The 25840-nt window shown below is 43.9% G+C and overlaps 1 protein-coding gene across 5 annotated transcripts in view; it reads right to left on the reverse strand.

Moving 5' to 3' along the window:
- LOC123759292 (carbonyl reductase [NADPH] 3) overlaps positions 1-25840 on the reverse strand; it is a 188491-nt gene that overhangs the window by 95111 nt on the left and 67540 nt on the right. For all 5 annotated transcript variants that reach the window (XM_069334981.1, XM_069334980.1, XM_069334984.1 and 2 more), the window contains exon 2: positions 22269-22325. In XM_069334981.1, the coding sequence (XP_069191082.1) occupies positions 22269-22292 (24 nt within the window). In that variant the 5' untranslated portion in view covers positions 22293-22325. The remainder of the gene's footprint in view (positions 1-22268; positions 22326-25840) is intronic.

Consider the following 25840-nt stretch of genomic DNA (forward strand, 5'->3'; position numbering starts at 1 on the left):
TCTTTCTTTGTTTCAAATGTGTTCCATTTGTTTTTTATTTGTCATTTGCGTCTCAATAATGGAGAAGCCTACCTTACATACACTGAATAAAACATTATGACATTTTCCTTTCTTCAAATGTGTTCAATATTTATTTTTCATTTGTCTTATAGCAAAAGGTTCGTTCGGTGGTCGGCAGGTAGGCTGCTCCATGTTTCTTACATACAAAAAACGTAAATAATAAAAAAATGAAGAATTTTGAAAACCAGTACAAATGTCAAAAACGTTCGTTCGGTGGTCTACAGGTCGGCTGCTCCATGTTTGTTAAAAAAAAATAAAAACGAAAAATAAAAGAACTGTTGAAACAATTTGAAAAATGGATAAATGTCATAAAGGTTCGTTCAGTGTTTGTCGGGTAGGCTGCTCCATTATTGAGACGTAAGTGACAAATACAAAACAAATGGAACACATTTGAAACAAAGAAAGATTGTCATAATGGAGCAGCCTACCCAACAAACACTGAACGAACCTTTTGCCATAACGAATATGAAAGACAAGGGCTGCTGGCTGGGTTAGTACTGCGTGAGCAACCATTTGTGGCACACGTGCCTCTGGCTCTCAAACACCTGTCCCACACGGTGTTGAAAGACTGTGCTCAGTCGGTGCAATTCAGACCCTTTTGTTTGAAGAACATAAGGGTCATAACATTGGTGAAGCTAGGCGCAATAAGGGCTTAACACAACGGTCGGATGCCAGTGATACAGCACCTATGAGGATGATACAGCAAGCGTATCCAGGTGTAGCTCTGAGCCCCACCCTTGCCATCTCTAATGTATATAGATGATACATAGATGAATTGTTTTCTGCGTTCAGTGATGATGCATCTGATACAAGTAGCATAGATTAACAGTGTTAGCGGCTTCCATGGTGGTGGTGTTCATTGATATTTTCAAGAATACCTGAATCTTTTCCTGACTGATGGACACTCTTTGAGGCTAGCTGAATCTCTTCCTGACTGATGGACACTCTTTGAGGCTAGCTGAATCTCTTCCTGTGTGGGACCTTACAAAGCGATCTTTTCAAGACTACCTTACAAATTGAGCTTTTCCTATAAGCGTTTCAATACTACTTTATGCTTTACAAGCTTGGCTACATACCACCTACAAGTACTAAAGCCAAGAGTGCACGCGAGTGCGTTATTTGCAAGCACACATAACGATGAAACAGGAAGCAAAAATCTATCTGTAGCTGGTGCAAGGAGAGCAAAGTCGCGCTGTGTACCATGGACTACTTCGTTGACTATTATGCACCTCCAAAGTACTGAGTGTGTAATACAGTGTGTTACTGTGTAAATAGTATGTGAAACTGTACATATTGTAATATTAGTGAATTTTTACCACGTAATATTGTGACAATAAACATTTATTGTGGACACATTACTGACACATGTATCACAGTTTCATGGAAAATTATGAACATTCTACTGTATACATATTGTAAAGGTCACAAATATGCATCATATACGATAAAAGAAACAAATAAAACCGCATGGGAAATGCATAGAAAAAATATTTTAAAATATATTTGTGGCAATACGCGGTGCTTGAATGGCCTGCGCGACCGTGTCTGGGAGCTTCACACACAGGCGACCAGCCCCTGATGACGTCACAGCACACCTTGTCCACGCCCTCACAGCCAAAGTAAGTGGAATTTGGTAATTATTTTTACATAGACATGTTCAGGGACGGTAATTTATCATTTTACAAAGAAAAATTATATTTTGGGGAACATTTGATGTCATGCACACTGGGGAAATTTCACAATAAACACAGTGCATCACACTGGTTACATGGGGGACACTCGTTTTGTATGACGTCCGTTTCACATGACGAACATGGAACGGATTAAATTCGTTATGCGAGGTACCACTGTATTTACATGTTTTTTCTCACCATAACTGTACATCTAAGCTTGTATAGTGAGTAAAGGCACAATGACGTAGCTACTCACACTGTCAGCTGGTGGCGGCCGCCCTCAAGGCCAGACGCACTAATATTTCTCCTCCAACAATATTGTTTGTGTTGTTATTACGATATATACACATTATATATAAGTATCTACCTGTTTTATTCACCATACCTGTACAAATAAGCTGGTATGGTGCCCAAAGACCATAGTAGCCACCAGTAAACAACATGACAAGTCGTGCAGACGATGCATCTCCCTCATAAAAATGGCGGCTCCCAACCTACTCCTATTGCTGTTATTACACTCTATATACACGTTATATATAAGTATCTACATTTGTGTTCACCATAGCGAACCACTAAGCTGGTATGGTGAGTTTAGTGAATAAAAGATGGCCACACACAAACAGAAGACGACGCCACCACCCTCCCTCCCACAGCATTACTCCTCCCTCCATGGAGCAGTGCTAAATATCACCACAATCCCACTGTTATCAGAATCCTGGTCAGTTTTATTACAGTCAGGGGTCTTTTGTAATACTATCATCGTTAAATAGCATGAACATATATATTAGGGCATTTGTAGCTGATGCTGTGGTCACAAGCTGAACAGCAGTGCTGTGAGCTCATGCTGCGTGCGTCAGCCTTGGTGGCTCGCTCAATACTGAAGCGCTCACACCCAGGAATGTTGGCCTGGATTTTTTTTCTAGGTGGCATCTGGCAACTATCGGTCGTGGCTGCACTATAGCTGCCCCTATCCCAGGCGGGGCATTTAAATTATAGTGCTTGACACGAAATCATATATACAGTGGCACCTCGACTTACGATTGCCCCTACTTACAATAATTTCGAGTTACGATGTAAATTTTTTCGAAAAATGCGACTCGACATCCGATATTTGTTGGTACACGTTCGGGTCGACCGAGCATGTGGTTCCCGGTCATGCTGTCCGACCTGCCTCTGTTTACTACAGCTGCTCGCTCAGTGACGATCGCGCCTATAAGAAATTCCGCTTTTGTGGTGATTTTTTGCATTTTGAACATTAAAGTAATTATTATATATCACGCCATGAGTCCCAGGAAAGTCAGTTGTAAGGATAAACATATGAAAACCCATGTAAGGATGACCATAGAGCAGAAACAAGAGTACAGAATATATCTTCCTCAACATTAAGAAGATGTGTGCAGCATGAGAAGAATTGCAAACCTTTGCTGAAACAACTCGCCCAAATCAAGCTGCAGTAGGCCGTTGCCTTAACCTATTCAATGACACTGATGCATCATTACAGACAAATGTTAAAATGAAGGGAAAAACAAATGTCTCTTGACAAATTTGTAGTGAGACAAACAAGCACTGAACCACAACCAGGTCCAAGTGGTATTCAGGCAAAACGTAGGGGACAGAGTACCCCAGAGAAAACATCACTGCCTGATGTGATAATGGAATAAAACTCCCCTTCCAAACAGTAACAACTCTCCTCCTCCCTCCCTCATCACCATCTTCCATATGCCATCAAGAGCCCTCCATAAATGTAAGATCAACTTAGGTACAGTATTGTAGTTAAACAAAAACATTGTATTCAGTATAAAATGTATTTGTATGTTAATATTTTGGAGGGTGGGGAACGGATTAATTCAAATCCCTATATTTCTTATGGGAAAAATCACTTCGACTTACGATATTTCGAGTTATGATCCGTCTCTGGGAACGGATTAGCATCGTAAGTCGAGGCCCCATTGTATATGACATGCACGGTTTCGGTTTTGTCACTGAAATCACATATGATTTGCGGGGTTTAACCCTTCAACTGCGCATCGCATCATATGATGCTTTGACCGACTTGCAGTAAATTGCGCATCGCATCATGTGATGCTTTGGAGTACTACGCAAGATTTAAACGGCCCGCGGATACACAGGGTTCACCACACCTTCATCAGGGCTCTTGTAAACAGACGCCATTTTTAAAAAAAATCGTGAGCCAAACTCTCGGGTGTTAGGGGCCTCAGTATTGAGTGAGCAACCAAGCCTGATGCATGCAGCATGAACTCACAGCACTGCTGTTCAGCTTGTGACCACAGCATCACCTAAAAATGCCATAATATTCTTGTTAATGCTATTATGTAGCGATGATATTATTACAGAAGACCCCTGACTGATAAAACTGACCAGGGTTCTGATAATAGCAGGATAGTGGTGATATTTAGCGCTGTGCACCATGGAGGGAAGAGTAATGCTGTGGGAGGGGAGGGTAGTGGCGTTATCTTCTGACTGTGTGGCCACCTTTTATTGACTACACTCACCATACCAGCTTAGTGATTCGCTATGGTGAACACAAATGTAGATACTTATATATAACGTGTGTATAGAGGGTATAAATAGCGAGAGGAGTAGGTTGGGAACCGCCATTTTGGTGAGGGAGGAGTGTCGTCTGCAGGACTTACCATGTTGTTTACTGATGACCACGATGGTCTTTGGGCACCATACCAGTTTACTTGTACAAGTATGGTGGATAAAACAGGTAGATATTTAATTATAATGTGTGTATATAATGTAATAGCACCACAAACAGTATTGTTGTAGGAGAAATATTGGTGCGTCTGGCCTTGAGGGCGGCAGCCATCAGCTGACTGTGTGAGGTCCTACGTCTTTGTGCCTTTACTCACCATACAAGCTTAGATGTACAGTTATGGTGAACAAAACATGCAAATACTTATATATAACCTGTGTATATAGTGTAATAACCGACAAAGTATTTGTTCACTAATTGATGAACATAATTGAATCAACAATATGCACACCATATTTTTGAGTACAGCAATGATTCACTCATTTTATTATATAAATATATCACACTACACACTATTGAATAATATTACAGCAAAAAAACTACGAAAAATCAATCAGAGACATTGAAATAATTGGGTAATTATCTCTTTGTGGAAACTCCGGCCTGACAGCTGGCGATCAACAGACTGCCTGGGACGCATGCTGAGTCAGCGCCTATTTTTTGCCAGAATTCCCCGCCCTATAGCGGGCAATATATGCCACTTACAATTTTTTTATTATTTTTCCCGTGATCAGTGAACATAAATTAACAGGTTAGGAAGAAAAAATAATTTTTTTTTTTTTTTTTTTTGGTATGCGCCTGTGGGTGTCAAATGGTATATAGCTATGCGCCATTTTAGGGTTAAGTGTTAAAAATACATTTTATACCGATGAAAATTTACAATAACGTGGCTGCAAAATGATTTTCAAACCACACACTAGAAATTGAAGAGACGACGACGTTTCGGTCCGTCCTGGACCATTATCAAGTCGATTGTGGTGAGAAGAGGGAGGCAAGGGCATTAACTCCTCAACTGCTTGGCTTCCAAATATGACTGTCCCCCCCCCCCCAGTGCGCAGGAAAAAATTCCACGGAAAAAATTCTTTTTTGTTTTGAAAGTGTCAAAAGCCCTTCCCTGGGTATAGGTATAGTAACAAAGTCGAAATTGTACGTACTTTGGCTGCTATGGGGTCCATAAGTTCGCGCATGATGTCATCATTCCCTGGTCGCCCGTGGCGTATGCCCCCAGGGCCGGAAGGGTGCCTGAGGCAGGATGTGCGAGTTGCCGCGAATATATTTTTGTTCATTTTTTGCACACAGTTCCAAATACATTTTATTTGTTTTTTCATGCCAATCCTATGTATAATGAACACGTACACTGTATTATGGCAGTAGAACATCCATACTGTCCGAAGACACTATGTTACGTACATGACACATGTTGCACATATTTCCCATGCATCATGCTAATTTATGTATATATATAATCTATTTACACACTATACACTATATACATTCACCAATACACTCAGAAGTCCGTGAGTATCAGCTGCCACACCCTCACTCCTCCAACATCCAGTGTCTCCCTCACTCCTCCAACATCTTACTTGCCAACATTTGCTTCTCCCACCCTACTGTTATTGTTTTGATTACACTATTTACTCATGTTATGTAATTACCTAAGTGTAATTACCTAAGTGTAGTTACAGGATGAGAGCTACGCTCGTGGTGTCCCGTCTTCCCAGCACTCTTTGTCATATAACGCTTTGAAACTACTGACGGTCTTGGCCTCCACCACCTTCTCACTTAACTTGTTCCAACCGTCTACCACTCTATTTGCGAAGGTGAATTTTCTTATATTTCTTCGGCATCTGTGTTTAGCTAGTTTAAATCTATGGCCTCTTGTTCTTGAAGTTCCAGGTCTCAGGAAGTCTTCCCTGTCGATTTTATCAATTCCTGTTACTATTTTGTACGTAGTGATCATATCACCTCTTTTTCTTCTGTCTTCTAGTTTTGGCATATTTAATGCTTCTAACCTCTCCTCGTAGCTCTTGCCCTTCAGTTCTGGGAGCCACTTAGTAGCATGTCTTTGCACCTTTTCCAGTTTGTTGATGTGCTTCTTAAGATATGGGCACCACACAACAGCTGCATATTCTAGCTTTGGCCTAACAAAAGTCATGAACAATTTCTTTAGTATATCGCCATCCATGTATTTAAATGCAATTCTGAAGTTAGAAAGCATTGCATAGGCTCCTTGCACAATATTCTTAATGTGGTCCTCAGGTGATAGTTTTCTATCTAGAACCACTCCTAGATCTCTTTCTTTATCAGAATTCTTTAAAGATTTCTCACATAATATATAGGTTGTGTGGGGTCTATGTTCTCCTATTCCACATTCCATAACATGACATTTATTAACATTAAATTCCATTTGCCAAGTGGTGCTCCATATACTTATTTTGTCCAGGTCTTCTTGAAGGGCATGACAATCATCTAAATTTCTTATCCTTCCTATTATCTTAGCATCATCAGCAAACATGTTCATATAATTCTGTATACCAACTGGTAGATCATTTATGTACACAATAAACATCACTGGTGCAAGAACTGAACCCTGTAGTACTCCACTTGTGACATTTCTCCATTCCGATACATTGCCTCTGATTACTGCCCTCATTTTTCTATCAGTCAGAAAATTTTTCATCCATGATAGAAGCTTACCTGTCACCCCTCCAATATTTTCCAGTTTCCAGAACAACCTCTTATGTGGAACTCTGTCGAAAGCCTTTTTTAGGTCCAGATAGATGCAGTCAACCCAGCCATCTCTTTCCTGTAATATCTCTGTGGCCCGATCATAGAAACTGAGTAAATTCGATACACAGGATCTTCCTGATCGAAAACCATACTGTCTGTCTGATATTATATCATTTCTCTCCAGGTGTTCTACCCATTTAGTTTTGATTAGCTTTTCCAATACTTTCACTATTACACTTGTCAATGATACAGGTCTATAATTGAGGGGGTCTTCCCTGCTGCCACTTTTGTAGATTGGAACTATGTTAGCCTGTTTCCACACGTCTGCTACGATTCCTGTACACAGGGATGCCTGAAAGATCAGGTGAAGTGGAATGCTGAGCTCAGATGCACATTCTCTCAGAACCCATGGTGAAACGCCATCTGGGCCAGCTGCTTTGTTCCTCCCGAGCTCCTTTAGCATATTTTCCACTTCATCTCTAGACACCTCTATGTGCTCTATGTTGTTCTCTGGAATTCTTATTGTGTCTGGTTCTCTGAAGATTTCATTTTGTACAAACACACTTTGGAACTTTTCATTTAATGTTTCACACATTTCCTTTTCATTTTCCGTGAATCTGTTTCCCATTTCCAACCTCTGGATATTATCCTTTACCTGCAATTTGTTGTTTATGAATTTGTAGAATAGGCCCGGTTCTGTTTTACATTTATCTGCTATCCCTTTTTCAAAATTTCTTTCTGCCTCTCTCCTTACTGCTGTATAATTGTTTCTCGCATCTTTGTATCGCTGGTATGTTTGGGGGTTTGGCCTCTTCCTATACTGATTCCATTTTTGTGTCTTTTGGTCTCTTGCCCTCTCACAATTTCTGTCGAACCAATCCTGTTTTCTGGTCCTGCATCTCTGTTTTGGTATAAATTTTTTTATGCCTTTATCATATATTTCACAAAACTTGCCATACATCTCATTCACTTCCTTGCCTAGCATCAAGTCTGTCCAATTATACTCACTAAAAAAATTTCTAAGGTCACCATAATGTCCTCTCCTGAAGTCTGGTTTTTCAACTGCTTCAACCTCCTTATTTTCTTCCAGCTTATAACGCATTGCATACTTTATTCCCAAAAAGACATGGTCACTTTTACCCAAGGGAGGAAGGTACTGAATGTCAAATATCTCTTCCTCCTTCCTGGTAAATATCAAATCTAGCATGGAGGGAACGTCCCCTTCCCTCATCCTCGTAGCTTGTTTAACATGTTGATACAAGAATGTTTCCAGGATGAGGTCTACAAATTTACAGGTCCAAAAATCTTCTGTTTTAGCTTCATATGCTTCCCAGTCTATGGATTTCAAGTTGAAGTCACCGACTATCAACAGTCGTGATCTATCGTTATCCGCTCTCGCTATAATCTCTCTCATTATTGTTATAAGACCTTCACGTTTACTATCTAGCACCTCCTTTGACCATGTGCTGCTTGGCGGTGGACTATATGCATTTATCATCATTAGTTTATCATCCTCATAGCAGATCTCTAGTGCTATTATGTCAACTTCTTGTGGATTGGCAGTCATTATTTCCTTCACCTTTAGGTGTTCTTTTACCAGCACAGCAACGCCATCGCCTTTCCTAATTTTTCTGTCCCGTCTCCAAATTGAGTAGCCCTCTACATGTTTTATTCACAAGAACTTTGCAAGTAAGCCAGTATTGTGTCCAAACTTTACAGTGACCACCATACACAGCATGAGAAATCACACAGCAGCCAGCAGACGATGCTACGATTACATCACCTCCCTCACCAAAACAGCTCCTCCCAACATACTCCTTTTCCTATTATTACACTATATACACACATTGTATATACACATGTACAAATGTGTTCACCATAGTGAACCACTAAGCTAGTATGGTGAGCAAAACGAGTGGCTGCCACACACACAACCCATTCTCGCACTTTCATATAGTCAATATTGACTTATTAAATATGTGCATATGTGACATACTTAACATACTAGTTTACCTTGAAAAGCTTCATAGAAAACCCCGACCTTACCTAACCTTCTTAGATGTTAAGACAAGCATCTTATTGCTTCGTAATTACAATTATTACTTAACCTATTATAGGTATAGGTTAAGTAATAATTGTAATTACGAAGCAATGTTAAGATGCTTATCTTAACATACTAAGAAGGTTAGGTAAGGTCGGTGTTTTCTATGAAGCTTTTCAAGGTAAACTAGTATGTTTAGTATGTCACATATGCACGTATTTAATAAGTCAATACTGACTGTAAGAAAGTGTGCGAACGGGTTGCCGCGCACACACACACACACACACACGATATAAGGTAACAAACTGAAACGAATATCAAGGGAAATGGGCGGCTCATGTGGGAACTAATTTTCTGACACAAAAGTGTGAAAAACACTCCGCTCTACCTACACGGAGACAACTCTCCCCCCCCCCTTCTCTAACCCCCACCCCCTCCCACCAGAGCAGATACTGTAAACACACTGCCTCCCAACCATATGGACCACATTTAACAGTCCCTCTATAATCCCCCCACACACCCTCGCCATCCCCACACACCCTCGCCATCCCCTCCCTCTCTCCCACCTCCTCCCCCCTTTCAATACACACTCAAACACACCTACCTACCTACCTACCTCCCCCCCTCTCTCTCTCTCTCTCTCTCTCTCTCGCTCTCTCTCGCTCTCTCTCGCTCTCTCTCGCTCTCTCTCTCTCTCTCTCTCTCTCTCTCTCTCTCTCTCGCTCTCTCTCTCTCTCTCTCTCTCTCTCTCGCTCTCTCTCTCACTCTCTGTCTCTCTCGCTCTCTCTCTCTCTCTCGCTCGCTCTCTCTCTCTCTCTCTCTCTCTCTCTCTCTCTCGCTCTCTCTCTCTCTCGCTCTCTCGCTCTCTCGCTCTCTCGCTCTCTCTCGCTCTCTCTCTCTCTCACTCTCTCTCTCTCTCACTCTCTGTCTCTCTCGCTCTCTCTCTCTCTCGCTCTCTCGCTCTGTCTCTCTCGCTCTCTCTCTCTCTCGCTCTCTCTCTCTCTCGCTCTCTCTCTCTCTCTCTCTCTCTCTCTCTCTCTCTCTCTCTCTCTCTCTCTCTCTCTCTCTCTCTATCTTTGCAGTCTCCGTGGTGTAGTGGTAAGACACTCGCCTGGCGTTCCGCGAGCGCTTTGTCATGGGTTCGTATCCTGGCCGGGGAGGATTTATTGGGCGCAATTCCTTAACTGTAGCCTCTGTTTAACGCAACAGTAAAATGTGTACTTGGATGAAAAAACGATTCTTCGCGGCAGGGGATCGTATTCCAGGGACCATAGGATTAAGGACTTGCCCGAAACGCTACGCGTACTAGTGGCTGTACAAGAATGTAACAACTCTTGTATATATCTCAAAAAAAAAAAAAATCTATCTCTATCTATCTCTCTATCTATCTCGGGCAAAACATGGAAGGGACACGAACTCGGGCTTACGCACGCAGGATGTCAATCGCGGCTGGAACAAATTCAGAGGAAGGGGTGGAACAGGAAGCCTGGATGAAGGGAGTATTCCAGCAAATGTGGGATGAATTCAGTGAAGGACTGAGGGTAATGAGGGAGACAGTTGCCAACCTGCAGGATGAACTAAGGGCAGCAAAGGAGGAGATAAGATGCCTGAAGGAGACTTCTCCACAATACCAGACACAAACCGTGCCTCAGGGAGACAGGAATGCTACTGTGGAGGGGACCTCTACACCTCGGCCCTCATTTGCTGAAATACTTAAAACGAGCCCTGAAGCTAGGTCTGCAGTTAAGGAAGTTGCCATGGAAGTGGCTTCCTCTCAGGAAGCGGCTAGATGTACTAGCCGGCTGATAGAGAGAAATAGAGCAGTAGTAGTAGCAGGCATTAAAGAGCAAACAGGGACCAGACCAAAGGAGCGGAGAGACAAGGACAAAACATGATTAAAGAGATCCTTAAAGAGGTAAGGATGGAGGGAGCTGAGCAAAATGTTGAAAAGGTTTTCAGGCTTGGAAAGTACAACAAGGACAGAGACCGAATGATAAAGGTGGTTTTCATGAGCGAAATCGCGAAAGAGGAACTGTTAGAAAGGAAGTGCTGTCTAGCAGGCGTAGAGAAGTTCAAAAGAGTATTCTTGCAGAGGGATATGACAAGGGAAGAGAGAATGCAGGCAGCAGACGCAAGGAAGGAATGCAGGGAGAGAGAAAGAAATCAGGGAGCCACACCCCCAATCCTTACAATCCCAGAGGGGAATGGGGAACCCTCCTCAAACAGTGCATTAGCCACAGGGAGTGCAGCACCACCCCCACATTCTACCCAACAGACACCCTACCTGCCTCAACCCCTGTCAGCCCCCCACTATGTACCCACCTAAGGCACCCTCCCCTCACCCACCCCTCTCCTCCCACTCACCCCCCTCCTCCCACTCCCCCCAGGACCTCCCTTCTCCCCCATCCCCCAAGCCCTCCCTTCTCCCACATGCCCTTCCGTCCCTCCCACCCACAAGCCCTCCATTCTCCCCCATCCCCCTAAGCTCCCCACTCTCTCCACCCCACCTAAGCCTTCCCCTCTCCACCACTCCCCAAAACCCTCCCCTCTTCCTCAACCACCTCAGCCTTCCCTTTCCCCCCACGCCCCCCAAGCCCTCCCCACTTTATTGCCCCCCCAAACCCCCCTTTCTCCCCCATCCCCCACCCCACTTTATTGCCCCCCAAACCCCCCTTTCTCCCCCATCCCCCACCCCACTTTATTGCCCCCCAAACCCCCCTTTCTCCCCCATCCCCCACCCCCCAACCCTCCCCCACCCCCCAACCCTCCCCCTCTCACCCACATTCCCCTACCCTCCCCCTCCCCCCCTACCCCCAAAGCCCTTCCTCCTCCACCAGTCTCCCCATACCAGATCCTCCCAGCTCCCGCTCACCCCAGTCCCCACAGGTCCCCCCCAGAGGAGAAGCAGAAGAGAGTTAGTTTCAGGGCAATGTTCTCGAACATAGATGGGATCACAAGCAAGGCAAGTGAACTAAGGGAAAGAGCACAAGAAGTGATCCCAGATGTAATTGGACTCACTGAAACAAAACTCTCTGGAATCATAACGAATGCCGTGTTTCCCCAGGAGTACACAATAATAAGGAAAGAGAGGGAAGGTAGGGGAGGAGGCGGAGTGGCCCTACTCATGAGAAAGGAATGGAATTTTAAGGAGATGGCTATCCCGGGCTGTGAGGGTTTCAGAGACTACATAGCAGGCACCATGACAATGGGAGGACCAAGGATAGTAGTAGCAGTAATATATAATCCTTCACCAAATGACAGAAGACCCAGTCAAGAGTACGAAAGCAACAACATGGCAGTTAACACTATAATTGAGAGGGCAGCCTCTTCTGCCTGTAGAAATAGATCCCACCTGCTCATCATGGGGGACTTCAATCACGGCAGGATTGATTGGGAGAACAAGGAACCGCATGGAGGCGAGGATACGTGGAGAGCCAAACTACTGGAGGTGGCGACTAGAAACTTCTTAACCCAGCATGTCAGAGAACCCACAAGGATGAGAGGAAATGACGAACCAGCGAGACTCGACCTGGTTTTCACCCTGAACGACTCTGACATAAGCGAAATCAGTTTTGAGGACCCAGTAGGAATGAGCGACCACAGTGTATTGGTGTTTGAGTACCTGATTGAAGAAGGGTTATTGAACTCGAGGGGGGATACCGAAACCAAAAGGTTAGCATACCGAAAGGGAAACTATGAGGAGATAAGAAAATGCCTAGCAGATATAGCATGGGAAACAGAGCTCAGGGAAAAGACGGCCCAAGATATGATGGAATACATCACGCAAAAATGCAAGGACACAGCAAACAAGTTTGTCCCAGTCCAAAAGGAAAACAGTGAAATGAAGATGAGAAACCCATGGTTTAATCAGAGATGTAGGCTAGCTAAGCAGCAATGTAAAAGGGCATGGAGAAACTATAGGAATAACAGGACACTGGAGAGCAGAGAAAGATACCAGAATGCCAGGAATGAATATGTCAGGATGAGAAGAGAGGCAGAAAGACAATACGAAAATGACATCGCAAGCAAGGCAAAGACTCGGCCTAAATTGCTGCATAGCCACATCAGGAGAAAAACAACAGTAAAGGAACAGGTTATGAAATTAAGGATAGGGGCAGAAGGATTCACTACAAACGACAAGGAAGTGTGTGAGGAACTGAATAAGAAATTCCAAGAGGTCTTCACCTTAGAGCAAGGAGAAATCCCAGAGATAAGAGAGGGAATAGCTAACCAGGAACCACTGGAAGAGTTTGAGATTACCAGCGGGGAAGTAAGGAAGTGTTTACTAGAATTGGATGTAAAAAAGGCTATAGGCCCAGATGGAATCTCCCCTTGGATACTAAAGGAAGGAGCAGAAGAACTGTGCCTCCCGCTCTCCATGGTGTATAACAAATCACTGGCAACAGGGGAACTGCCAGAAATTTGGAAAGCAGCTAACGTAGTCCCGATATACAAGAAAGGGGATAGACAGGAGGCACTAAATTACAGACCAGTGTCCCTAACCTGCATACCATGCAAGATGATGGAGAAGATTGTGCGAAAAAAGCTAGTGGAGCACCTGGAGCGAAAGAACTTTGTAACACAGCATCAGCATGGATTCAGGGATGGCAGGTCCTGCCTCACAGGGTTACTTGAATTCTACGACCAGGCAACAAAAATAAGGCAAGAAAGAGAAGGGTGGGCAGACTGCATATTTTTGGATTGTCAGAAAGCCTTTGATACAGTGCCACACAAGAGGCTAGTGAAAAAACTGGAGATGCAGGCTGGAGTGAAAGGGAAGGTACTACGTTGGATACAGGAGTACCTAAGTAACAGGAGACAACGAGTCAGTGTGAGGGGCGAGGTCTCAGATTGGCGAGACGTTACGAGTGGAGTACCGCAGGGGTCAGTCCTTGGACCTATACTGTTTCTGATATATGTAAATGATCTTCCAGAGGGTATAGAATCGTTTCTCTCAATGTTTGACGATGATGCAAAAATTATGAGGAGGATTAAAACTGAGGACGATAGTAGGAGGCTACAAGATGACCTAGACAGACTGAGTGAATGGTCCAACAAATGGCTGTTGAAGTTCAACCCGAGTATATGCAAAGTAATGAAACTAGGCAGTGGAAATAGGAGGCCAAACACAGGATACAGAATAGGAGATGAAGTACTTAATGAAACGAACAGAGAGAAAGATCTAGGAGTTGATATCACACCAAACCTGTCTCCTGAAGCCCACATAAAAAGAATAACGTCTGCAGCATATGCGAGGCTGGCTAACATCAGAACAGAGTTCAGGAACCTGTGTAAGGAATCATTCAGAATCTTGTACACCACATATGTAAGACCAATCCTGGAGTATGCGACCCCAGCATCGAGCCCGTACCTTGTCAAGCACAAGACGAAGCTGGAAAAAGTCCAAAGGTATGCCACTAGACTAGTCCCAGAACTAAGAGGCATGAGTTACGAGGAAAGGCTGCGGGAAATGCACCTTATGACACTGGAAGACAGAAGAGTAAGGGGAGACATGATCACAACCTACAAAATCCTAAGAGGAATCGACCGGGTAAACAAGGATAAACTATTCAACACTGGTGGGACGCGAACAAGGGGACACAGGTGGAAACTGAGTACCCACATGAGCCACAGAGACGTTAGAAGGAACTTTTTCGGTGTCAGAGTAGTTAACGGATGGAATGCACTAGGCAGTGATGTGGTGGAGGCTGACTCCATACACAGTTTTAAATGTAGATATGATAGAGCCCAGTAGGCTCAGGAATCTGTACACCAGTTGATTGACAGTTGAGAGGCGGGACCAAAGAGCCAAAGCTCAACCCCCGCAAGCACAAATAGGTGAGTACACGATTTAAGGAGAGGACACTATGGGGAACTTCAAAAATTTTTAATGAGTGTAATTGGACAGAATTGTTGCTAGGCAGGGAAGTAAATGAAATGTATGCCAAATTTTTAAAAATATACGAGGAAGGCACACAAACATTCATACCAAAACAGAGATGCAGGGCCAGAAAACAGGATTGGTTCGACAGAAATTGTGAGAGGGCAAGAGACCAAAAGACACAAAAATGGAATCAGTATAGGAAGAGGCCAAACCCCCAAACATACCAGCGATACAATGATGCGAGAAACAACTATACGGCAGTAAGGAGAGAGGCAGAAAGAAATTTTGAAAAAGGGATAGCGGATAAATGTAAAACAGAACCGGGCCGATTCTACAAATTCATAAACAACAAATTGCAGGTAAAGGATAATATCCAGAGGTTGAAAATGGGAAACAGATTCACGGAAAATGAAAAGAAAATGTGTGAAACATTAAATGAAAAGTTCCAAAGTGTGTTTGTACAAAATGAAATCTTAAGAGAACCAGACACAATAAGAATTCCAGAGAACAACATAGAGCGGATAGAGGTGTCTAGAGATGAAGTGGAAAATATGCTAAAGGAGCTCAGTAAGAACAAAGCAGCTGGCCCAGATGGCATTTCACCATGGGTTCTGAGAGAATGTGCATCCGAGCTCAGCATTCCACTTCACCTGATCTTTCATACACGTCATAGCTTTGTGTCATCCTTTGCAGATGACACAAAAATCAGCATGAAAATTACCTCTGCTGAAGACATTGAAAAATTACAAGCAGATGTCAACAAAGTTTTCGATTGGGCAGCAGAAAATAACATGATGTTTAACAGTAATCAATTTCAGGTACTCAGGTACGGCAAAAATGAGGATCTGAAACATAATACAGGGTACAAAACACAATCGAATCTTCCCATAGTAGAAAAACAGCACGTCAAGGATTTGGGAATAATGATGTCCGACGATCTAACGTTTAGGGAGCATAACCAAGCAAATATTGCGTCAGCCAGAAAAATGATAGAATGGATTACGAGAACTTTCAAATCCAGGGATCCCATCACAATGGTTGTACTCTTCAAGTCACTTGTGTTGTCCTGTCTCGAGTACTGCTCAGTACTCACTTCCCCCTTCAGAGCAGAAGAGATTGCTGAAATAGAGGGAATACAGAGAACATATATGGCACACATAGACGAGATAAAACACCTAAATTATTGGGATCGTCTCAAAGCTCTCCAAATGTACTCCCTAGAAAGGAGACGAGAGCGATACCAAATAATATACACGTGGAAAATACTGGAGGGCCAGGTCCCAAATCTACACAGTAAAATAACAACGTACTGGAGTGAACGATATGGAAGAAAATGCAAGATTGAACCAGTGAAAAGCAGAGGTGCCATAGGCACAATCAGAGAACACTGTATGAACTTCAGAGGTCCGCGGTTGTTCATCGTCCTCCCAGCGACTATAAGAAATATTGCCGGAACAACTGTGGACATCTTCAAGATAAAACTGGATTGTTTTTAAGAGAAATTCCGGATCAGCCGGACTGTGGTGGGTATGTGGGCCTGTGGGCCGCTCCAAGCAACAGCCTGGTGGACCAAACTCTCACAAGTCGAGCCTGGCCTCGGGCTGGGCTTGGGGAGTAGAACTCCCAGACCCCCATCAAGCAGGTATGCCTCTCTGAGGGGGCCAGGTTCTGGCCGTGGTCCCCAGTAGGCCCTAGAACTCCATACACATGACTGATGCCAAAGTCTGACATTAGCATATCAGCCTGGTAAAGCTCCGGGGAGCCGACGGGGCTCTCCATAGGAAAAACAATATTTTTGAGGGCAACTTCAGCCTGTGCAAACTGTTTTTAGGAAACTTGTATAGTATTTTTATTAAATAATTACTAGTATTTCTTTTGTTTTTGGCTATGATGAATTGTTCTAAAATTAATGGTAATTCCTGTACTGTAGTGTACAGGCCACTCCACATCCCCCTTATCCCCCAGGTGGTTCCTCCAAACGCTCCCCTCTCTCCCGACACGACCGACCCACCCACCCACCCACCCCTTCCTACACCATGCGCCTAGAGCCACAGCCGTACGGGATTAATATGGTACGGCTCGCAATCTAGCTTTCGTATCCAGACAATTCACTGCTTGTCTGGCTGACTGTCCGGATAGGGCAACATCGGCAGCAAGTTAACCGAGCCAGATTTTTTATCCAGTCAAACACCCGATTTTCCGGCTCCTATGAACATTTTTGCCAGATATTGAGATAACTTTGTCCGGTCACGATTTTGGCCGTATAAGGGCGTTTTCCGGATAATCGAGTGTCTACAGTAGTTCGTTCAAGTGAGGACACACTGTACTTATTTTGTCCAGGTCTTCTTGAAGGGCATGACAATCATCTAAGTTTCTTATCCTTCCTATTATTTTAGCATCATCAGCAAACATGTTCATAAAATTCTGTATTCCATCTGGTAGATCATTCATGTAGACAATGAACATCACTGGTGCAAGATCTGAACCCTGTGATACGCCACTAGTGACATTTCTCCAGTCCGATACATTGCCTCTGATTACTGCCCTCATGTTTCTATCAGTCAGAAAATTTTTCATCCATGTTAGAAGCTTATCCTGTCACCCCTCCAATATTTTCCAGTTTCCAGAACAACATTTTACGTGGAACTCTGTCGAAAGCCTTTTTTAGGTCCAGATAAATGCTGTCAACTCAACCATCTCTTTCCTGTAAAATCTCTGTGGCTCGATCATAGAAACTGAGTAGATCCAATACACTGCATCTTCCAGATCAAAAACCATACTGTCTGTCTATTATATCATTTCTCCCCAGGTGTTCTACCATTAATTTTTATTATTTTTTCCAATATTTTGACTATTTCACTTGTCAAAGATACAGGTCTATAATTGAGAGGGGTCTTCCCTGCTGCCACTTTTGTAGATTGGAACTATGTTAGCTTTTTTCCACACACATATGCTACGACTTCTATTCATGGGAATGCCTGAAAAATCAGTTGAAGTGGAATGCTGAGTTTGGGAGCACATTTTCTCAGAACCCATGGTGAAACTCCATCTGGGCCAACTGCTTTGTTCTTACTTAGCTCCTTGAGCATTTGTTTCACTTCATCTCTCTAGACACCTCTATGTGCTCTATGCTGTTCTCTGGAATTCTTATTGTGTCTGGTTCTCATGTCCAGAGAGGCGTGAACCATAGAAGATGAGGTGTAGAGTAAGGGTGGAGGCGGCACCACTCCGAGCCATCCCACACACGTAAAAGCAGAGAAAGAACAAAGTGTTCTCTCCATACGTAAAATCCAGAACTTCCCCAGTATCCAGGGGACTATAACTGGAGAAAAGATGAGCAAGAGTGGCATAGAACCCGCGATAAAGGACGCGGAACACCAACACATGTTTACACCACCATAAACCAAAACAAACACCCTCTGCGCATGCACCTGAGGACTGAGCTGCAACACCCAACCCTCGGGGAGGGTGCCTACAAGGTGTATTAAACGAATATGAGTAATGTCAAGACAGAATACGGAGATAAGATGTAATGATCATTTAAGGAGATATAATATCGAAAAACGATTAGTAGTACTGAAGAGGACCAATGAGTCCTTACCTCCAGTGCGAGAACGGACTGGAGGTAAGCCTTATCGGCAGATGACAGATGTTCTAATAATATTGGAAGAATCAAAGATCGTTCCGAACCTTTGAAACAGTTGAGAAGCAAGCACAAAAACACGGAGACTCACATGGGCCCAGTGGCATTCGCGACCAATGATCATGCAGGATCCAGGGATGACGAGAACCTGATTACGACATGAATACATGTCCTAGAAAAGAAGGGTGAGAAACTGGTAAAATCACCCACAGAAAGGATGGAACCGACGAACCCAAAGGGACACGGAACCAAACCCGGGGAGGGGCCGACACTGAAACTCACTTGTATGCAGAGGGGGGGGGGGGGGGGGGGGGAAGGAAAACACCACTCCCTGAAACAAAAAGCCCTGCTCTGAGGCTTGGAAAACCAGGGCTGGGTCTATCGCGGCCCAAGGCCCCAAGTCAGCCTCACCCCGACCCTGGGAACCTCCAAATCAGACCCCGGGGAAGAGTCATCCTCCAAAGCCCCAGCCATACAAGAAAAAAGGGGGGCAGCTGGAAAAGCAGGAAGAAGGGGTCCACTGGTCAGATCCCCGTCGTCACGGCTGGAGGAATAGACTCGAATGCTTCCGTCGCCACCCCGAAAGGGAAAACCCCTGAAACAGCCCGAGTCTAAGAATATTCTAAACCCCGCCCCGACCCTGAAGTCCTCAGACGCTTTGGAGCCGGGAGCAAGGGGACAGGGGGCGACCAGAATGAACCACAGCAGGAGGAAGAATGAAGGGGTGTGGACTGAACCAAGGGTGAAGCGACCAACACCCCAATTCCAGATCCCAATAAGAAAAGCGGGGCAGCCTCGGGACATCCAGGGTAGCAACCAACCTAGCACATTGCAGCAACCCATATCTAGCATATAATGCCTGAGCCACCTGCACCTGAATAATACCATCAGTGGATTGGGTGAATTGAGTCACAAACAAGTAACAAAGCTCGCAGGACACTGAGTCAAAGGTGTCAAGCCTGGCCATGGGTCAGGCTTCGGGAGTAGACGAACTCCCAGAACCCCATCAAGCAGGTGTCACCGACCAAAAAAGCAGCATGCCGGAGGCAAAAACATTGAGCGTCACCCTGAGACAAGGGGCCGAGCAACCCTCAAACTTGCACAAAGCAAGAGGGGACCCAGGAGTCGCATCCATCGCACCCCTAGTGCCCCCGCAGGGTTTCCCAGGGCCCTTAGACTGGTATCGCTAAGGGTAGGCCCAGGCAGAGTATGGCTAACCGGCGCCCAAGTCTACCAAACAAACTTCTAAAACTATACCCCCGGGACGTGTCCACTCACGGTGGCCAATCAGGGGGTACCACCGAAGACAGGAGGTCAAGACTCCAATATAACAGGTGGAAAGGGAACAAAAGTAGACCCCCACCAGGCACAAACAAAAATGAAAAGAAAAACCTCGCAAGAGGACAACGAACCCAGAAGGAACAGAGCCAGCTGCTGTAATTGGTGAAAACTAGCTGCGCAGTATCCCTGCACCCCTACCTGTGCAAAAACTACCAAGTATCAAAAGGTAAACAAGGGAGAAGGAGGAACCCCCCCCCCTCCCCCAGTACTAAATGTACATTCCCCAACACTCCCAGGGCAGTCAATTGCCAAGCAGTAAAAGACCAACAGAGGCAGACCCCAAGGTAACTTGTGGAAGATAACTGCAAGCCCCAAAGGCGGTACTTACGCCTTTGCGCACCTTACGCCACACTCAGGGAAGGGAACCCTAAGCACATGCAGCCCGAGTACCTGTGAATATTATTCCCAGCTCACATGCCACTGTAAGAGCAGTACTGGACACAAGACCCAGCACAACACACAGAGAGCCTAGAGCTGGAGCCACACGATCGAGCCTCAACTCGATCCTCAATATAGGGGGCCTCGTAGCCTGGTGGATAGCGCGCAGGACTCGTAATTCTGTGGCGCGGGTTCGATTCCCGCACGAGGCAGAAACAAATGGGCAAAGTTTCTTTCACCCTAAATGCCCCTGTTACCTAGCAGTAAATAGGTACCTGGGAGTTAGTCAGCTGTCACGGGCTGCTTCTTGGGGGTGGAGGCCTGGTCGAGGACCGGGCCGCGGGGACACTAAAGCCCCGAAATCATCTCAAGATAACCTCAAGATAACCAACACATCAGCCGAGAACTGAGGGGTGGATCGCCGGCACAATGGGTCTGGGGCTCCCCCTTTCCCTACCCGGGGAGGGGGGGACCTGCGCAGACATGCGGTGTGGTACGTGTGACATCATGCTCATTTGCTCGTTTTAATTTTGGGAGCTCTGTCCACTTGTTAGTCTTCTGTAGTCATTTTAACCAGAATAGGGGGTTTGTTTTGAGGCACTTACCTTTCTGGGTGCCTGGCTCGGTTGATGGCAGACATAAAATGCTGCAAATCACATGTGCACTTCTATAGGCCATTGCTCCTCATGCCTCTGTGAGGGGGCCAGGTTCTGGCTCGTGGTCCCTGGTAGCCCTAGAACTCCATTCACACTGACTGATGCCAAAGTCTTATAATATACATATCGCCCTCTGGGGAGTCAACGGGGCTTCCCCCAGAAATTTCTTTCAAATATTGGATTTACATCAAATTATATATTTTTGGGTTATATATTTAGTTCAGCAACATTATTACAATAATAAGAGCTATAAAAAATACATTTTTTTAACTAATTTATTAATTTTATTATTTCGAATTCGTAGGTCACTGAACTGTGGTGACAAAATCAAACGAAACACGCATGGTGTTGTGTGCACGTGGATTAGACCCGTCCACTCGTGCTGGAGTTCTTTTGCCAATAACATGAATAATTTCTCAAATAGCAGATGTCTATCATATTACAGTATATTTTTAGTTTTATTTAGTTTAGTTTAACTAGGATAATAAAGAGCTATTAAAACAGCAGTTTTAGAAATGATTTATTAATCAGAAACTTCCAAAGTTATGGTCACTGAACTATGACGACACAGATGAAAGTGAGTGAAACCTCACTGTATAGTGAGGTTTACAGTACAGTATTCCCTTATCTGTCCACTCTCACTCATCTTGCTTCATCACAGAAAATGTATGTAAGAAGATTTCAACACATTAGCTAGCTATTCACGCTTCAGGCTTTAAATTAGTCTACAAAGATACATGTGCCACAAATCGGTGAATGAAAATCATGGAAACACAGTTGTTGACTTGTGTGGACCATTCTAGCTAGTGTTTGGGTCATATGGTTCCCTTGTTGTGTGGTCCATTTGCATGATCCAACTTGTCATATGAAGGAATTATTCATTGTAACCTATAATAGAATGGGAAAATTTTTCACCAGTCATTGAACTCTGTCCCAACATTGTAAGCAAATCTGCACATCACCCTGCTTCAGGGATCCATTGTTCATCGAAACGGGTGACTAAATCCATCCTGAAAAGTGTGCAACCTAGCCAGAGATGCAGTGAATTAGGGTGCGTTGAATCAAGGTTGTACTGTAATAGTGTGAATACATTATTGGATATTCTCCATCAACAATATAATTTGCTCCATTTTTTAAATTAAGTTATTACAGTACCGTATTGTATAGCCTAAATATACATCACACACCCATGCCACTGCATCATAACTAATTTGGAAAAATATTCTAAAAAGGAATACAAGAATTTATATTAGGTGACAAAAACAAACACAGAATACTGTACAACCTAATACTACTTACCACAGCAATCCTCTGAGAAGCCATTATTGCTCGGATATGTTGTCCTCACAACTATTCCTAAGAAACAAAAGGTTTAACAATTTACTTTTTTGTATTAAAAGAACTACAAATATAACATGTTATTACCTGACAAAACTGTACAAGATGAAAACTATGATCAAAATTTCTAGCAAATATTACTCTGCACAAAGGCAAGTAAATCACAATACATTCCAAGCATGTACAGGAGGTCCCCGTTTTGCAAACATTTCCATATACAGTACAGTGGTACCTCGGAACACGAGTGTCCCTATATGCGAGTTTTTCGGAATAAGAGCAGGATTTCCTCGGAAAATATGTCTCGGAAGGCGAGGGTTACCTCGGAACGCGAGTTTGTTGATACGCATTCAGGGCGACCTAGCGCGTGGTGGTTCGACGATCGTCGTCCCTCCGCCCCTCAGTTTACCATTGTCTCGCGCCCAGTGACTATCCCACATCAATTCTTCACCCGGATTTTCAGTGTTTTGTTGGTTTTTTGGTCATTTGACTATACAATTTGTTATTATATATCTCACCATGGGTCCCAAGAAAGCCAGTGATAAGGATCAAGTCCAGAAAGCCCATGCGAGGATGACAATAGAGAAGAAACAAGAGATCATTCGGAAGAATGAGAATGGTACACGTGTTGTTGAACTTTGTAGGCAGTACAACAAAGCCACATCAACAATATGCACTATACTTAAGAAGAAAAATGAGATTATGAGTGCTAAAGTGGCAAAAGGAGTAAGAACAATGACGAAACAAAGACCACAAATACTTGAAGTGGAAAAGTTGTTATTAATTTGGATACACGACAAGGAATTAAGGGGTGATAGTGTTTCGGAGGCCATCATTTGTGAGAAAGCCAGGGTATTGCACGAAGACCTTCTAAAGAAAACCTCTGCAACGAGTGATGCAGATACGAAAGAGTTTAAGGCAAGCAGGGGCTGGTTTGAAAAATTTAGAAGACGTGGTAGTATCCATAGTGTTACAAGGCATGGGGAGGCAGCCAGCTCAGTCAAACCAGCGGCTGGACGAATTTAAATTGAGGAATTGAATTGAATATTGAGGAATTTAAAGAGTTTGCAGAGGCTGAGGGATACCTACCGAAACAAGTGTTTAATTGTGACGAAACAGGACTGTTTTGGAAAACAATGCCTAAGAGGACATACATTACCAAGGAGGAAAATTCCTTGCCCGGACACAAGCCTATGAAAGATAGGTTTACGCTTGTGCTGTGTTCAAATGCGAGTGGCGATTTGAAAATTAAACCCTTGCTAGTGTATCATTCTGAAAATCCAAGGGTTTTCAAACAGTATAAAGTGCAGAAAACCCATTTGTGTGTGATGTGGAAGGCTAATAAAAAAGCATGGGTGACTAGGCTTATTTTTTCGGAGTGGGTGAATGAAGTGGTGTGCCCTGCCATAGAAAAATATCTGCAGGAGAAACATTTGCCACTCAAAGCCATGCTTCTCCCCGACAATGCTCCTGCTCATCCTCCAGGCTTGGAAGATGATTTGTTGCCCAGATACAATAAATTCCTCACAGTTGAATTCCTTCCTCCTAACACCACTCCTCTAATTCAGCCTATGGGCCAGAAAATCATAACGAATTTTAAGAAACTTTATGAAAGGGCACTTTTCCGGAAATGTTTTGAAGTGACTGAAGCCACAAACCTCACCCTCAAAGAGTTCTGGAAACACCATTTTAACATTTGTAGTGCTTTAAAACTCGTTGACAAAGCCTGGCAAGAAGTGACTCGAAGAACCCTGATCTCTGGCTGGAGAAAAAGTGGCCTGAATGTGTGAGAGAACTAGACTTTGAGGGGTTTGAGCCTGGAAATGATGCGCCTATTGTTGACGAAATTGTTACTCTGGGCCGGAAAATGGGCTTGGAATTGGATGATGATGATGTGGAGGAGTTGGTGGAAGAACACAACGAAGAACTGACCACCGAAGAACTCCAAGCCCTTCAACAGGAACAGCAAGACAACGCAGCTGATGATTCTACAGTGGAGGAGGATGAGGCAGTAGCGAATGTCCCTTCTGCAGAAATTAGGAAGGTGTGTCAGATGTGGGAAGAGATTCAAACAATTGTTGAAAACTCACCCAGAGAAAGCTGTAGTAGGCCGTTGCCTTAACCCTCAAACAACGCATATCATATATAAATGATATCAGTGACAAAACCGAAACCGCGCACATCATTTATATATGATTTCGTGTCTAGCGCTATAATTTAAATGCCCCGCCTGGGATAGGGGCAGCTATAGTACAGCCAAGACCAATAGTTGCCAGATGCCGCCTAGAAAAAAAATCCAGACCAACATTCTTGGGTGTTACAGCGTCAGTATTGAGCAAGCCACCAAGGCTGGCGCACGCAGCACGAGCTCACAGCACCGCTGTTCAGCTTGTGACCACAGCATTGCCTACAAATGCCATAATATATATGATACTGCTATTATTTAGCAGTGATAGTATTACTGAAGCCCCCTGACTGTGATAAAACTGACCAGGATTCTGATAATAGCAGGATTGTGGTGATATTTAGCGCTGTGCTGCATGGAGGGAGGAGTAAGGCTGTGGAGGGAGGGTTATGGCGTCGTCTTCTGACTGTGTGTGTGTGGTCACCTTATATTGACTGCACTCACCATACCAGCTTAGTGGTTCGCTATGGTGAACACAAATGTAAATACTTATATATAACGTGTGTATAGTGTGAGATAACAGCAAGAGGTGTAGGTTGGGAGCCGCATTTTAGTGAGGGAGGAGCGTCGTCTGCACGACTTGGCATGTTGCTTACTGATGGCCACTATGGTCTCTGGGCACCATACCAGCTTATTTGTACAGGTATGGTGAATAAAACAGGTAGATACTTATATATAATGTGTGTGTATATAGCATAATAACACCACAAACAATATTGTTGGAGGAGAAATATTAGTGCGTCTGGCCTTGAGGGCGGCCGCCGAATAGCTGACTGTGTGAGTAGCTACGTCTTTGTGCCTTTACTCACCATACAAGCTTAGATGTACAGTTATGGTGAACAAAACATGTAAATACGTATATATAATGTCTGTGTACTGTATAGTGAATAAATGCAAAAACAGTATTGTGGGAGGAGAATGAGGATGAGTGAGGTGGTGTTGAGGGAGGGAGTGGCATTGAGTGGCTCGCTGGTGTTTGGCGGTCACTCCTCGCTGCTTTTTGACTCACAAGACCAACTTAGTAGTTCGTTATGGTGAACAAAACATGCAGATACTTATATATAACCTGTGTATACAGTGTAACAACAGCAAAACTACTTGTTTATTGTTTTATGAACATAATAATTGAATCACTAATATGCACACCATAATTTTGAGTACAGCGATGGTTCACACATTTTATTATATAAATATACCACAATTCACTGTATGGAATAATATTACTGCAAAAAAACTAAAAAAAAATCAGATATTGAAATAATTAGGTAATAATATATTTGTGGCAACTGTCGTTTGACAGCTCGGGTGGAGTAGACCTCGTCTGGCAAAGGCTCTGCCAACGCCCCTTTTT

This window comes from Procambarus clarkii, chromosome 32 (assembly GCF_040958095.1).
Source record: "Procambarus clarkii isolate CNS0578487 chromosome 32, FALCON_Pclarkii_2.0, whole genome shotgun sequence".
NCBI lineage: Eukaryota > Metazoa > Arthropoda > Malacostraca > Decapoda > Cambaridae > Procambarus > Procambarus clarkii.